The sequence below is a fragment of the Lontra canadensis genome, unplaced genomic scaffold (genome assembly GCF_010015895.1).
Source record: "Lontra canadensis isolate GAN:19392208 unplaced genomic scaffold, GSC_riverotter_1.0 scaffold154, whole genome shotgun sequence".
NCBI classification, from domain to species: Eukaryota; Metazoa; Chordata; class Mammalia; order Carnivora; family Mustelidae; genus Lontra; species Lontra canadensis.
Window position 1 is genome coordinate 329,066 of NW_022631148.1, and position 17,086 is coordinate 346,151.

At 42.7% G+C, this 17,086-nt stretch overlaps 1 protein-coding gene across 11 annotated transcripts in view; it reads right to left on the reverse strand.

Annotated features, from left to right (window-relative positions):
* Positions 1-17,086, reverse strand: part of AMBRA1 (autophagy and beclin 1 regulator 1) — a 174,105-nt gene that overhangs the window by 134,057 nt on the left and 22,962 nt on the right. For 6 of the 11 annotated variants that reach the window (XR_004381138.1, XR_004381140.1, XR_004381139.1 and 3 more), the window contains exons 2-7: positions 9,670-9,923; positions 9,241-9,299; positions 8,555-8,738; positions 7,794-7,966; positions 6,799-6,865; positions 4,806-6,259 (exon numbers count right to left, since the gene is read on the reverse strand). Coding sequence is in view for 8 of the 11 variants with exons in the window: in XM_032844600.1 (XP_032700491.1) it covers positions 4,806-6,259; positions 6,799-6,865; positions 7,794-7,966; positions 8,555-8,738; positions 9,241-9,299; positions 9,670-9,804 (2,072 nt within the window). In the remaining 3 variants the exon portion in view is untranslated. The remainder of the gene's footprint in view (positions 1-4,805; positions 6,260-6,798; positions 6,866-7,793; positions 7,967-8,554; positions 8,739-9,240; positions 9,300-9,669; positions 9,924-17,086) is intronic. The other 5 variants (XM_032844606.1, XM_032844604.1, XM_032844602.1 and 2 more) reach the window with 2 other exon arrangements.

Here is a 17,086-nt window from a genome sequence, read left to right on the forward strand (position 1 = left end):
CGAGCTGAAGGCAGAGGCCCCAACCCACTGAGCCACCCAGGTGCCCCAGACCTCCAGTTTTTAACAAAGAGAGTTGACTAAAGAGCCCACCGCGCCACCCCCACCCCTCAATGATCTACAGGAGCAACAGAGGTTCTGACAGAGAAAACTCAGTATGTGAAAGCACTAATTTCAAATGAAGAGGAGGAAAGAGTGCCCTCTTTAGGGCCTAATGGTTTGAATCCCACAGTTCTTTTTTTTAAGATTTTATTATTTATTTGACAGAGATCATAAGCAGGCAGAGAGGCAGGCAGAGATAGAGAGAGAGAGAGGAGGAAGCAGGCTCCTTGCTAAGCAGGACCCTGGGATCATGACCTGAGCCGAAGGCAGAGGCTTTAACCCACTAAGCCACCCAGGTGCCCTGAATCCCACGGTTCTTATAAGCACCTCTTAAGAAGTCATTTCTGTAGATCTAAGTTTTTTCATTTAAAAAAAAAAAAAGAAAGAAAAGAAAAAGGGCTGTATTAAATACACTCTAGGTTTTCTCCAGTTTTAAAATGCCATTTAAGTAATTTTCTCTTTTTCCTAATACCAACCTTTCAAAGCCACAGGGACTCCTGCTGCAAGTTGCAAGGAGCCACAAGACCCTGATCTTCTGCTAGATCCTGGGCTATCAGACCCAAAAAGAAGTTTCTGGGAGTGCTTGGGTGGCTCAGTCAGTTAAGCATCTGCCTTCGGCTCAGATCATGATCACAAGGTCCTGGGATGGAAGCCCAGATCGGGCTCCCTGCTGGGTGGGGAGCATGTTTCTCCCTCTGCCTCTCCCTGTTACTCCCCCTGCTTGTGCTCTCTCTGTCAAATGGATAAATAAAATTTTAAAAAAAGAAGAAGAAGAAGAAGAAGAAGTTGTTGTTTCTGGTGGTGAGGAAAAGGTCTGCCACCCAAGTTTTAAGTTTTAATCTGGAGTCAAGACTACTACACAGGCAGCTTGCCCTCTACCGCTCACAGGCAAAAGGAGCCAAACTGTGAACTGGTTATCAGAGCTCAGCAACAGAGCTATACTGAAATGACACACTTGTGCTCAATATTCTCACTATTTTCAAACACTATTAATTAAATCAGCAGCACCGAGGATCAAAATATGCTTCTTTTGTCTATCTCCTACTACAAGGCCAAAGAATAAATCTCCCTTCAAGCAGACTAGGCACACAATAAGGACACCTTCCTTTCCTGCCGTCCATACTAGTCTAGCGGCAGCAACAGCCCAACAGTGACACCTGCTGGGGAAAGCCAAGCAAGGGCCGGCTCATTAGCTAGAGAACATCAGGTCCCTTTTGAAGGTGGCAGAAGATGCTGATAAGCACTTGAATGTATTAGGGATTTACACTAGAATGCAGCCACTCAAATTACGAGGAAGTGATGGCCCCTCTATAAAGGCTATGCCCTTGGAATATTTTACATTATACCTCACTTTTGAGCAGGCTGTCAGCCCCCACAGTACATCTCATCCTAGCTCATCTCAAGTGACTCCACAAATCATGTAACTATTATATTTTACAATGAAACCATGCATTATTTGTATATTTTTAAAAGAAGAATATATTTACACAATTGTTTACTAGAGCCTATATTTTTAAACATTTGAACTTCTTTATTTAAAACACAAACATAGTTTCTGGGGTTTGTTTTGTGTGGTTTTTTTTTTTTAAGATTTTATTTATTTGGGATACCTGGGTGGCTCAGTTGGTTAAGCGGCTGCCTTCGGCTCAGGTCATGATCCCAGCGTCCTGGGACTGAGTCCTGCATCGGGCTCCTTGCTCAGCAGGGAGCCTGCTTCTCCCTCTGCCTCTGCCTGCCACTCTGTCTCCCTGTGTTCACTCTCTCTGACAAATAAATAAATAAAATCTTAAAAAAAAAAAGATTTTATTTATTTATTTGAAGAAAGAGACAGCAAGAGAGAGAACACAAGCAGGGGCAGTGGGAGAGGGAGAAGCAGGCTTGCCACTAAGCAGGGAGCCCGATGCGGGACTCAATCCCAGGACCCTGGGATCATGATCTGAGCCAAAGGCAGATGCTTAACTGACTGAGCCACCCAGATGCCCCAGTTTCTGGGTTTTAAACGGTCTACTTTTATTAAGAAGTGATTAATATTTTAGTCACATGTGGCTATTTACATTTAATTAAAATTTAAAAATGTACATGTAGCTCCTCAGTTCACACTAGCCATATTTTGAATGCTTATTAGCCACATGTGGCTAATGCCTACCATACTGCACAACGCAGATACAGAACACTTACATCACTGTAGAACAGTTTATTGGATGGCACTGTTCTAGAGAAACATATTATTTTCAGATGAAATTTTATGTCTGGGTTGGGGGAGTCAACAGGGGATATAGACAAATGGAAGCTGGACAAATGTTAATAATTTTTAAAGTCAGATGAGAGATATATGAAAATTCACTTATTAAACTTTCTGTTTTTATATGTCTGAAGATTATCATAATAAAAAACTAAATGAAACTAAAATTAATAAAAATGTTTCACCGAAAAATGAGGTATCACACTAAGGAATATACCATGGCTGGCAGCTTAGAAAAATCTGTAGTCCTACAAACTAGAATTCAAATCCCCACTCAACCTACTTACGGATCTTTAACAAGAAACTCGACTTTTCTGAGCCTCACTTTCCTCAAATGTAAGATGAGACATCTGGGGCACCTGGGTGGTTCAGTGGGTTAAAGCCTCTGCCTCCGGCTCAGGTCGTATCTCAGGGTCCTGGGATCAGGCCCCGAATCAGGCTCTCTACTCAGTGGGGAGCCTGCTTCCCCCTCTCTCTCCCTCTCTGCCCTGCCTCTCTGCCCACCTGTGATCTCTGTCAAATAAATAAATAAAATCTTTAAAAAAAAAAATAAGATGAGACATTTAATACCTGCCTTGCAGAGTTATGGTGGAAATTAGAAATAACTAGTGCAAAGATATAGTATCTAACACATAGTAGGGCCTCAGTAACTGGTATCTCTAATCATTATCAAACAGAGTTTACTTTAAACCACTCAGATATTTCTCAGAACAACACCAGAAGAGGTACTACTACAACAGAAATGCACAAAGGCTAACTGACCAGAGGCCCACTGGTACTATGGAAACAGGTCCTGGGAGGCTTTTAGAGCAGTAACTAAAGACAGTTCTTTTACAACTACCTTTCATAAACCTTTTGCATGCCTACTCTATGTCAGACACTGTGCTTGCTACCTTCCCACCTCTCTTGACAAAGAGGAGTAACAGTCTCAAGTTCCTAATATGGGCCATTATGCAAGGCAAAATATTACAAAGCTGGGAATTTAGGAGACGTTAACCCAGAGCTAGTCTGAACTATAGGAGCATAGTAACAACCTCTATTATTTTGTCTATCTTTCATATCCAACCAAGTGTCCTATCTTCCCCTTAGCAACAGCCCCTAGTAACCACCCAATATCTTGCATTCAACATGTTCTTTCCTGTCTTAGAATGCGCTGGTCTCCTAAAATAAAAAGGTCTTTCCCTAATCCTACCCATCTTTCAAGACTTGATTTCATACAGCCTTCTTTGATGATACTTCCCTTTCTCTGAAATGAGACTGCATTTAATCTCAGTACCGCACAGTGAAGCATTTGGGTCATCTACATTTTTTATATAATTGCATGTAAATAAGTCCTGCCTTTATAATAACACTCCCAGTGGGTAAAGACCAGGTATTATACTTCTTCCGTATTCCCTACAGTGCCTAGCACAGTGCTAGCACATAACCATTCAACAAATACTTATTAACTGGGTAACTCTCTAAAGCATTCTCCCAAAATAACAAGTACATTATGTGCACAATCCATATTCCCACCCTTGTTAGAAGCTTATGTCAGAAATTTCAGTTGCTTCAACAGAGAATGTAATGCAGAGCAATATGCTGTTTGGATCCAACAGGCATATTCTGGGAGTTGGTGATTACGCTAGATGTGACCTTTACAGAATTACAGAAAGAAGTCCCTAATAAATCAAGATAGATGCGCACACAGCCATACATGGAACATGTGGTGGGCGGTCAACTACACCCACTCCGTTTCTTCCATGGAAGAGTTGCCTGGGATGCTGATCTGAGTATGGAGAGGCCTTCCTTCTACAAATTATTCTTCTTCCTCACCTTGAGGTGAATGTCCATCTGGAAGATCTCCTCAAAGAATCTTAACTAAGCAACTAATCTGCTATCCAAAAAAATATGTATCCCTAAAAAAATGGACTTTCCTTGACATACATACACACACACACACACAAATTTTCTTTTCCCTTCTGTCAAGTTGCAGTGTTCCAAAAGATAAGGTTTAACAGGTGAACACAACTGTCCAAAGAGACACGACTGAAAAAGAGCTAATATGCTAGTCTGCAGCCTCTGGGACATTTTCTTTTTTCACAATAACTAGTGCTGCACATACAATCCTCCAAGAAGGTCAAAAAGCAGGGCAGAGGAAGTCAATGACTCTACCTCCTCTTGCACCTCTAACCTGATCTATATTCTTTTTTTTTTTCTATATTCTCCTTTAAGGTGAAAGGACTCATGAGCTTAGCCAGAAAAGGAGCTAGCAGAACCACGTGACTTATACTGTTAGGCCCCGTTCTATCTCTGCCACCAGAGCAAGATCTTCCAAGAAGATGCAATGGATATCAGGGAGACCAAAACCAGATGCACGGGTCCCAGACACTCCAGATCCAGCCACAACATCTACAGGACTGAAGGAACAGATGTAAGGAGAAAAGCAAGGGATGTAGGAGAAGGCAAGAAAGCACCTGCTTACCTCCTGAGTGAATCTTCCTCAGAGCTCTCCTCAGGCATATCCTGATGTAAGGCCTCCTGTGGTACAGTTCCAGATCTGCTAGACTGGGTGTAAATTCTTTCCCAGTGGCCCGTCTCCTGGTTGAAGGCCACTCCCACAGTCCTCTCCTCCTGCGGACTAGCAGAGCTGCTCAACTCCAGCCTGCTGGAGCTGGGCGTTTGGCCCTCAGTCCGCTCAAGGGGTGGCAGCTGGCTGCCACTCGATGGCATGCCCTCGAAGGTGGTGGGGACCTGCCAGGAGGAGCTGGCCTCGCTAGAGGAGTAGTTGGGTGTGGTTCTTTCCCAGCGCAGGGTGTCATTGTTGAAGGTCAGGAGATTGTGGCAAGCGCGACAGCGGTTCAGGTGGCCACGGGACAGGTTGGAGTTGTTCTCACTACTGTGTGGGGTGGGCTGGTGGGAGGGGCCTGGCCTCTCGGACTCAATGTTGTTATTGAGCATCTCCTGGGCCTGTTGGGTCTGGGGGGCTTCTCCACTCAGGCTGTGATCCAGCTCCTGCAGCCGGTCATACTCCAGAAAGAAGCGTCTCAGGTCACACTGAAGCTCATGGCGAATGCTGCCCGAGTTGTTTTGGCTGGAGCCGCTTCCTCCATCTGACTCAGCTGCCAACCCTGAAGCTGGAAAACCCCTCCCTTCTGTGGCTGAAGTGTACACAGACGCTTGAGAGCCACCTTCCTGCTGCCTCAGCACAGACAGCAAACTCACCGAAGAGGCACTGGTCCTGGGTGGAGGCATGGATTCTGCCTCAGAGCGGGAGTTCAGACTGAGCACTGTCCGGGTCCACTCGGACCCTGTCAGCCCAGGAGCTATCTCTCGGTGATATCTAGAAGGGTGGCTGGACAAAGGGCCTCCCAAAGAGCGACGGGTGGGGCCCAGACTGAGGTTGCGGAGCGTGTTGCCGGCAGTGCTGCTCTGGACTGTACTGAAGGCAGACGGCCGGTTCAGGAGGCCTTGGTCCTGCTGCGCTGACGAGGCCTGCTCCGGGGGATGGAAGGGCTCGGTCTGTACAAAAGAAAAGGAAGGGGTAGTAGCCCTGGCAGAAGCAGGGGGGACACTGTCCTGGTGTGGCAAGAGGGAAGGAACTCGAGTGCCAGAGCAGCGGCTGCAAAGGCACAGGATCCCAAGGTGCTGGCAGCACTCAGCTGTGGGGTAACTGACCCGCTGTCGGAGCCGGATGTAAGCGGAAGTCCTGGGGCGCTCCGTGGAGGGCTGAGGGGGAGGCGGTGGGGGTGAGGGGGTAGCAGAATCTTGCACTGTGCTTTGCTCTCCCACCTGGATGCCAGAGGAGCGGGAGGACAGCATGTGCAGGAAATTGTGGAGGAGAGGCGTCCGGCGAACTGGCTGTGATTGCAGCAGGGCGCGCTGACGGTAGTGGGATAACTCTGTTCCGTCTATGGGGATCTCTGGTTCGTCATCACCCTGCAGAGGGAGATCGAGGCAGTTAGGTAGAACCTCCAGGTAAATCAAGGCAAACTAACTACTGACTCTGACTACCATCCAAGGAAAACAGTCTTCATGGAGAGACAACAACCCTACCCTGAAGCACTGAGGACTAACTGGCTTCAGCTTCCGGATCATCATAGGGAATTAAATTGTTCACTTCCAATTAGTGACACTTCTGAATGGGTACAGAGGGCAAACCGACACTTTTACAAAGTGCATCTCTCTGACACAGAGGCAGTGAGAGTGTCAAGCAGCCAGAGGCACAAAAATGACAAGCTACCCAACACAGCCTGGTTACTTCTAATAAGGTGGTCACTTGGGGGTTTCAGAATTGACTCCCCTGTCAAGGCTATGGCTAGCACTTTGAATACACAGTCTGAAGCTAGTTCTCAATCTCGACTAGAAAAGAAACACTTGGGCATTACAAAGTACAAGTCCAATAAAATCAGAATTGGAGCACTAGTCTAGGAAAAAACTTCCAGTTTAGATGGAGTTGGAACTGCTGACTAACTTACCTGCTGATTAGAGGGGTTAACAATGGCTGTGAGTAAGTAGTGTCCAAGAGGATCAAATCTCACCAGACTGAAAACACAAAAAGAAAGACAGACACGCATAGATGTTAAATAAGAAGAGGAAGTCTGTGTTCAAATGTACGGCAATCACTACTGATAAGTGAGGATTACCCAGGCAGCCTCTTCATTCTAGGAACTTTCAAAACTCTTGAAGAAATCAAAATAATAGGGCTCAATACTTCTTGTTATCTCCTCACACTTGCCAGAATAGGGGATTGTGTATCACGAAGATAATTTTAAAAAAGCACCTAGGTTTCTGTCCCAAGAAGCAGCTACATTAAGCACACGCTTGCTTATACCGAAGAGCCCATCAGAGCAGTAAAGCACAGCACACTCCCATACCCTGCCACTGGGTTACTTAGTTCTGCCCTCACAAAGCAGCTACACTGGCAAGAAGCAGAAGTTCTGGTGACAGTGAACAGTTTCAGCATCAAGTGATACAGCTGAGACTAGAAAATTTTCTTATATCCAACTGCAATACCAAAGAGGACCAAAGAAAACCAATGCGTCAGCTTTAATTCCAGCGATGTGTGTTTGCGTTTTGAGGGCTAAATATCAATCAGCAGATCTGACACATATTTCATCTCCATTTTCCAGTTTGATAAACGCAAATAACTGATTTAGCAACTTCCCACCAAATTAACCTCCACCTGAACATCTTGCAGGTTTCCCAAAAGAGGGCCCCACCCCAAATCCAGATAGCTCTGAACCCAAATGACATTCTAACAACCCTGGTCTACAGAGACCAGAAGATGAGACCAATCAGAAACAGCTAAAATGAACTACTGATTGGCCAGCAGCTTCAAAAGTAGGAGCTGTACGCATAACCACCTGCTCTGAGCAGGTATAACAAACTGCTTCCTGAAGGGACAGCAAATGTAAATGTTCTCTGCCACGTTAGTCCTATGCCAGACATCGCTGGTGGCCAGAGCACTCACCGGACCCGTTCCATCTCGCTAGCTGTCTTTACCACTGCAAAGGGCTCTCGCCGACTCCAATCCCAGAAGTGGATCTCGTTGGCAGTGGCAATCAACAGGAGCTGAGCCGTAGGGTGGAAAGCCAAAGAAGCAATGGCATTGTTGCTGTCTGTGAACCAGCTTTCACTGCCACCCTACAAATGAACCAATCCCAAATATTCTCAGGTTACAAACTGGCAGCAGACTGGGATGTCAATTTCAAGAAAGGACCATTTAAGGTAAAATGACTACTTATAGAGCCGACTTTAAATATGTCCACTGTAAAATGTAGAAAATCAGTGATCTGGCAGAGTCGCCAATTTATCAGAAAATTATTACTGCCAGCTCAGTTCTCCAAGTCATCTGCAATCCAAAGCAATGAGCATCCACATAGCCATGGTGCACAACAACCCACTACTAAGTCATCAGGACAAGAAGCACATTGCTTTGGCGATCATGATCAGAACACATCCACAATCCTTGCTCTAAAAAAAAAAAAGGTATCTATCCTGAACATAATTTAGAACCTCCTGTACTATGCCACAATGGGCAGATGGAAGAATAGTTAAGTGAGATATTCATCTTAGAATGGAGGAATATGGACTAGACTTCCCATTATTTAAGTGGGGAAGACCACCACTTACTCAGATGTAGTCCTAAAAACCTGGCTAGTCTCTCTAGTTCAGAACTCAATGGTAAACAACTCTCTGCATTTAGAATACCAAAGAAATGGAAATACTTACATGCAAATCCCAAATTCTGACCTCCCCATCTAGGCAGCCAGAAGCAATAAGGCCTGAGATGGTAGGATGAAAAGTGACACACCATGGAGTACGGCGGTGTCCAATCAAAGAATGAACACACTTGCCAGTCTTCACCTCCGTAATATAGATATTATGGTTCACGTGGGTGGAGGCCAACAGAGTCCTAGGAAATCAAAGAGTAGGAAATGAATGTGAAGCATGTAGGAGGGTAACAAATTTTATCAGTTCTGGATAACTGGCTTTCGAGTATTCCCCACCCCAGCGTGGAAACACTACACCCTAGGCATTATAAACAACAGAAGTATTCTGATCTTTAAAAGCTTTAGCTTCTCCACACTGTCCCCAAATGACACACGTCCCCTTCAGAGACTGTTTTTTTCCAGCAGAAAAATTATCATGCCATCAGTGGCCTGCATCACACTGCCAAAGGATTGTAATTGAGAAATTTTCTGAATTTGGAGGCTCAAGGTCCGCCGTTTCCTTTGCTTATCCCTGTTATTTCTATGGTTAGCAACGCTCATCTACTTTCTTTCCCCTTCTGATACACTGACAAAGCGCTGTTCATGCAAAGCTTCAAAGAGCCCTTAGGGATGTTACCAAGTTAGACCAAATATACAGAAAGCAATGCTGTAGCAAGTCTTAAGTTATAGATAAGTACTAGGTACCTGTCTGGGCTGAAGGCCAGCAAAAAGGTAGAGCGTGGACTATCCGGCAGTTCTACTCTCTGAAAAACAAACCAGGAAAAGTTAAAATACATTATTTATAAACTATGGCTCACTCTATCTCAAAAAGTACACAAGCCACTGTAGATTAGTAGTCAGTATAAGCTAAAAAACTGGAGACAATGATCAAGCCACAAGCTGAGAGACAGAAATCCAAATTACCTTTAAGAAAAATGTCTAGCTCTAAAGGGAAAAGATTATTTCTAGCCCAAAAATTCTTCCAAATTTATTTTTAAAACTCTGTTAAGTTAGATGTGTCAATTCTCTTACACAAAATAAATTATGCCCCAACTCTACATCATTATCCCATTCTAAAACCCCATCTACAGTTACCCCTACAAATCCAATGTCAAAAATATCTGTTTTTCCTACCTTGCCCTCCCATTTCATCCACCGAGTTTTATCTTCCACTAGCTCCTGCAGAAGCCGCTGAGCTCCAAAGGCCCGAGTGCCCCGTTCTCGCCCCCAGAGTATCCGGACAGCATTCTTCTCTGGAACAACCTTCATGGTGCTCAGTAGCCACTGTCACACCAGGCACAGGAAGAGAAGGAGCGAGCAATTGCTCCACAAGCTGAAGCAGCTAAAATGAGGCCATTCAGGTCCTTGTAAGTTGTCTTCATGGAAATCTAAAGGATGGACATTAAAGTCAAAGAACATCTATTCTGCAATCAGAGAAGCTCCCCATTGCAAATGTGATTGAGCTCGAAGAGGTAAGTATTTTTTTTCATATTTAATGACACTCTCTCACGAAGGACCCTTCTCCCAGACCTTTTCTTCCAAAAATATTTCATCCTTTTTTTTCCCAAGTGTTTTCTTAATTCTAGTTATCATATATGATAACAAAATTATTTCATCCTTAAATTCATCTCATATCCTCAGTAAACCAGCCTTATATCTGAAGAATATATCATTCTCTAAAGCAGTTAGTCTTACTATTTTACCAGGCAGGAAGAACTTTTGTTACTAATAGAGAAAGTCTAAAAACCTGTCAAGAACAAAACACAACACAGCACCTGCCCTCCCTTCTCACCACACTGCCTCCCTATCCCCCAGCTCCCCTCCTTATCACTTGGGCAGCCTCCAAGCCAAAGAACAGGTAACTGATTTTAAAAGGCTGTAACTTGAGTTCTAGCTCTCTATCTCTTTTTTTAAGCAGTGGTGGGAGAGGGGCAGAGGGAGAGGAGAATTTTAAGCAGACTCCATGCCCAGCGCAGAGCATGACGTGGGACTCAATCTCACAACCCTGAGATCACAACTTGTAGCGAAACCAAGAGTCAGATGCTTAACCAACTGAGCCACCCAGGGGCCCCGAGGTCTGGTTCTTATGCAGCTGCTTTCAACTCTATCTCCTACCTAAAAGCATGTGCATAAGGACTACTTTGATGTATCTTTCTCATTCTCTTTTTTTCATCTCCAGTGAAGTTCCAGAGTAGCAGAGAGGATGAAAAAGGAAAAAAAAAATTAAATTCCTTTTTCTCATCCACCACAAGCCTTAAGAGCATAGTTCTATAGTTTATCACAAAACAAAAATTCAACTAAAACATCAACTAGCAGCAAAATAAACACACATGCAACAATTAAAGAACTGTGGTTCCTCTATACAATGGAATATGCAACCCAATAAAACGGCACTTCAGAAAAATACAGGTGAAATGTTATTCACTGTAGTTTGCTTTTAAAAAATTTCAAATGTGCAGAAAAGTTGAAAAAAACAGTATAATAAACACGCTATTCGCTACTTAGACTCAAGAACTGTTAATATTTGGCCACATTTGCTTTATCTAGCTCTATGAACACACTATTATTTGTGTTGTTTTTTAATTTTTTTCTGAACCATTTCATCAGGCTTCAAGATGCTTTAACCCTACACACCTCACTGTGCATCTGCTAAGGATAAGGACATTTGACTTCATAACCACAATACCAGTAAGTACAATGAGGACCAATAAGTCCTCATTCAAATGTCCCCAACTATCTTAAAAAATGTCTTTAATATTTGGCCTAAAAAAAAAACCAAAACAAAACAGAATCCACCAAAAGTAAAGCAATGAATTTGCTTGTCATGTCTCTTTGGTCTCTTTTACTCTAAAATGGCCTCCAAGTTTTGCTTTGGTTGGTTTTCTGTTTACTTTATTTACAAAAAAACTTTTTTTTTTTTTTTTAAGAAGGGGAGTAGCAGGGGGAGAGAATCTTTTTTTTTTTTTTTTAAGATTTTATTTATTTATTTGATAGAGAGAGAGCACGAGTAGGGGGAACAGCATGCAAAGGGAGAAACAGGCTCCCTGCTAAGCAGGAAGCCCAACACGGGGGCTCGATCCCAGCACTGAGGGCTCCTTACCTGAGCCGAAGGCAGATGCCCAACGACTGAGCCTCCCAGGTGCCCCAAGACAGAGAGAATCTTTTTTTTTTTAATTATTTTTATTAACATATAATGTATTATTTGCCCCAGGGGTACAGGTCTGTGAATCATCCGGCTCACACATTTCACAGCACTCACCACAGCACATTCCCCAAGACACAGAGAATCTTAAGCAGGCTCCACCCTCATCTCAGAACCCAACATACAAGGCTCAATCCCACGACCCTGCGATCATAACCTGAGCTGATATCATGAGTCACCCAGGTGCCCCCAACACAAGCTTTTTTGAAGTCAAGGACAGGTGACTTGGAGAAGGTCTTACATCTTAGTTTTGTCTGTCTGTTTCTTCACAGTGCCATTTAGGTTACCTGTCTATCCCTTATATTTCCTATAAACAGAAGGCTAGATCTAAAATACTGATTAGATTTAGGCTGAGAGTTTCTGGCAAGAATGCCTCAAAGGTGATGCTATGTATGTACCTCCTGATGCAGCACAGCAGGTGGCCTATATTCTCAGGCTGTTCCACTTAGCGCAACTTGGAAAATTATGTGATCCTTTGGAAAAACAGGACTACCTGGTTGAGTCTGCAACTGAAAGAGCTCTCTTTATAAAGGTAGAGCCCCTCCTCCCTTTATAATCAGCAAATCTTTGGCTAATATTTGGCATCAAGTGAACATCCTGCTCCTTCTCAACTATTTGCTTAATAGTTTAGCAGCCACTGGTGACTCCTTCTTGAACTATTAGGGTCTGAAATTATGTTGATTTTTCTAATTCCATCCTTACTTCTACATTTATTAGCTGGCATTTCTTTGGAAAGAACTTTGCCTTAAAAACTGAAGCAGGTTAAGTGGGGTCCCCCCCCTTTAATTACTGACTTCTGTCTTATTGTTTATAACAGCAAAACCTGGGGACAACCCAAGTGCCTACGTAAAAAGGGGACAAGATGACTAGTCTATGGTAAGCAAGATTCCCTGGGTACTGATAACAAGGGGTCTCCAAGATAAACTATTGTGAAGAGAGGGGAAAAGCAAGGTACAGAGCACTATGTATAGTAATGCTATCTTTTGAGTAAGAGAAAAAACTAAATGGTCACTCATTAGGGACTGAAGGGACAAGATGAATGGAGACAAAGATGGAAGCAAGACTTCTCAAATATTTTCATTTTGTGTCATTTTTATTTTTGAAATATATCACCTATTCAAAATTTATTTAAAAAATATTTAATGATGTGAAAAAATACCTGGTAAGTGAAAAAAGCAGAATACAAAATTACATTTACAGAATGATCCCAATTTTGTAAAAAATATATAAGTATGTATAGATATATGTATGTATGTGTATAAGTATGTGTATATATCTTGGAAAATAATGATACAAAAGTAATATAAATACTAACCATGGCTGTCTTTAGCTGGTGGGTCTATAAGTGATTTAATAATTAAAAAAGGCGGGGCACCTTGGGTGGCTCAGTGGGTTAAGCCTCTGCCTTCAGCTCAGGTCGTGATTATCAGGGTCCTGGGATAGAGCCCTGCAATGGACTCCCTGCTCAGTGGGGAGCCTGCTTTCCTCCCTCTCTGCCTGCCTCTCTGCCTACTTGTGATCTTTCTCTCTCAGTCAAATGGATGAATAAAATCTTTAAAATAATAATAATAATAATAATTAGAAAAGGCAGTGTTTTCACTTTTTAAATTTAAAAAGTAATAAACGGGGGTGCCTGGGTGGCTCAGTGGGTTAAAGCCTCTGCCTTCCGCTCAGGTCATGATCCCAGGGTCCTGGGATGGAGCCCCACATTGCAGGGAGCTTGCTTCCCTTCCTCTCTCTCTGCCTGCCTCTCTGCCTACTTGTGATCTCTGTCAAATAAATAAATAAAAATCTTTTAAAAAAATAAAAAGTAATAAATCCTTACTGTAAAAAGTGAAAGAACAATGGGCTCTTTACATTTCACAAATGGCTGCAATCTACAAAGTATACAACTAGATGTATCCAAATATAGACAGAAGAAAAAATATTTATAGCCTGTGCTGAAAGGAGTTTTCTCCCTGGCATATTAAAATGTAGAAAGTCAGAAAGAGTCTACAGAAAGACACAACTCCAAGTTCCTAGACACATACATCACAGTTCCCTAATGAGTGACGAAGGAATCAACTCAAGTCTGTATCCTCATGGTACAGCTCTCATCCCTCATTAGCACATGGAATAAATATGTACACACTGACAATGTCAACATGCTGTAGGCCAACCCTCTGAAGCACTTAAGGACAAAATAACTAGAAGGAAATAATCTACTTGGTGACCCTGACAATTCATGGCTTAGCAACAAAAGTCTGGAAGTCAAACTGCCACACAGCTGAATAATTACTAACCAGGAAGGTGCCAGCAATACAGTTCCCATTAGTTCACTTTAACCCTTTATTGAGTCTAATTTGTTTTTTGAATCCAAAATTCTTTTCCCTAATACAGAGAAGTTCAGAAGAAATGAGTTTTGAGGGTCACTTAAGAGTGTGACGTAAGGGGCGCCTGGGTGGCTGAGTGGTTAGTTAAAGCCTCTGCCTTCAGCTCAGGTCATGATCCCAGGGTCCTCGTCTCTGCTCGGCAGGGAGCCTGCTTCCTCCTCTCCTTCTGCCTGCCTCTGTGCCTACTTGTGGTCTCTGTCTGTCAAATAAATAAACAAAATCTTAAAAAAAATAAGTGTGATATAAAAGTACTATCAGAGAAATATATTTATAATTTATAATTTTTTAAATTTTATTCATGTATAATCTTATAAAATGTGGTGAAAACAGCAGCAGTCCAATTCGTTAAAAAAAAAAAAAATCTGACCTGACCTGTGTAACTCAAGAGGAAGAAAATACAGGTCACAAAATCATATGATTCAGAGAACTGTGATACAACCTAAAGTTCCAAAAGGAACTGGAAGAGGAAAGAGCTGATACAAGTATCAGTTATCGAGAAAACTAAAAACCTCAAGTTCAGGCTTACCAAAGAGCTTGTCTATCAATTCCCAAGGACCTAAACACACTAAACGTTCCAATGAGAAAGTTGGACTGATGCCAGGAAGTCACAGGGCCTAAAACATTCACAGGCTTTCTTTTGTCCAAAGAAAAATATTTGCTCTGTTTCTTTAAAAGGATAAGGGACTTCCACTCCTCACAGCTACCTGAGAGGAGATTTTACTTTGTTCTCTCCAAGGAACAAAAGGAGCTAAATCAGACCGAACGAAGTCAGACAGGCCGGTTGCTGAGGAGGAAGTGCCAGTCAAGTGTGTTTTTCATTCCTCTTTTTAAAAAGGAGGAAGAAACAAGTTTCCCAATCTGTCCCTTAAAGCAGACTGAGACAAAGGATGCCAAGAATAGTCTTTGTGATGCCATTACACAGTCGCCAGAATCAATTCTTGGTCACCAAAGCCTTATGCAAGGAGAACCTGGAAGGACACAACTGAGGTGTGTACGTAAAACAAATGCCCCTTTCCACACGCCCCTCCCCCTGCCATAACAGGACTGACCACTCTAAAAAAATGGGAAGATAAACCACCTTTAAAGACGTTCTCTTCTTAATTTTAGGTCATAATTGTATTTAACAACTACTAATAAAAATCACCTAGAGAGTATGCCACAGCCCAGTGGGAACTAGAAGTTAGATTTACAGGTTCCCCTAGCAAATTTGATCACCTAATGCTAGGAACTTTTTACACCACCTTCTCCCTAGAGGATTTCAAGCAAGTTAACCTCTTTGAGACTTGGTTTCCTTCTTTGTAAAACAGGAATGGCAATATATACTTATCGGGTTCCTGTGAGGCTCCAAAAGGAAAAGAATGGGAGAGTGTCAACATCGTCGCTGTTACTGTTGTCATTAGTACTGAATCCTCTTCGGGGTTCACTATGGTCTCCTTCACCAAACAATACAGCCAACAAAAACCCCAGAGACACAAGATGCTAACAACTCCCAAGAGTGGCAGACTTTTCTAAGAGACATTTCAAAAGCTATTACCAGACAACAAAGTAAAAAATACTCAGGAAAATAAAGTATATCTCTGTGGCAAAAATAATTAAATGCGGGGTGCCTGGGTGGCTCAGTCAGTTAAGCATCTGGAGTTTGGCTCAGGTCATGATCTCATGGGTCATGAGATTGAACCTTGCATTGGGCTCTTTGCTGGCTGTGGAACTTGCGTAAGATTCTCTCTCTCTCTCTCTCTCTCTCTCCCTCCCTCCCCCTTCCTCCCTCTCTCTTTCTCTCGCTCTCTAAATAATAAAAATAATAATAAAATGAGATCTGAGCTACCTCTCCATAAGTAAAGTGAATTAAAAAGCAGAACCAACAGGGGCGCCTGGTTGGCTCAGTCGGTTGGTTAGGAATCTGCCTTCAGCTCAGGTCATGATCCCAGGGTCCTGGGATTGAGTCCCACATCGGGCTCCTTGCTCAATGAGGAACCTGCTTCTCCCTCTGTCTGCTGCTCTCCCTGCCTGTTCTCTCTCTCTCTCTGACAAGTAAGTAAATAAAATCTTTAAAAACAAAAACAGAACCAACAATTCAGAACTATATCTGCAACCTGGCTGATAATTCAGATCCCAAGTCCTTCCTTCCAATCGCATACCACGGGTGTGAATCAGAAAACTATTAGATCTGGGATGAACTGTTAAAATGGAGTACAATCCCCTCATTTCTTTGAGTAACTGTATCCCTCTCCACTGCACTAACCATGTAGGAAGTCTAAGAGTCAGATCAATTATGTAATACAACATATATTTCATAACACAGAGGATTCATCCCAAGGTTAACTCTTTAAAGAAAAAAAAACAGTTCTTTAAATACTAAATCTAGGATTACTTGCATAAGTAAAGCTCTCCCAACAACTGGAAAATAAGCGACAGAATGTCAAGCCATTAATTAGAGGCCTAAAAGTAGCCCAGTACTCTTTAGAAACTCCATGTGGGTGGAAATACACACCGTTTTCTACAATTGGCAGCTTTGTTTTCATTAACAGCACTTTTTACAAAACATTTTAGGACACTTCAAATGACACTATATAGGAGCCAACTCCACAATGTGAGCACCACAGTGAGCAACCAGACCTGCCTCCATACAGCTCTTGCCTGACTCCTAGACGAGACTGAGATTAGAGGTGGGCAAAGAATCTGGGGCAAGGCAACACAAATCTAGAACAGGTAGACACAGGGAACACATCCTGAAGGCAAACACACCTGGAATCAGGAAAACATCAACTACTACCTGAATTGTGTATGTGCTGTGTATAGACTTCTAAAAAGCTATCCTAGAATATGCCAAAGTGATAACTATGGTTAAATCTAGGTAGAGAAATATTTTTTATCCATAATTTCTAGGTAAGAGATAACACAGTATAGTGGTATACAGACCCTGAAATCAGACTGGCCGAATGAATCCCAGCTGTCATTTTCTTGGTAAAAGAAGGTT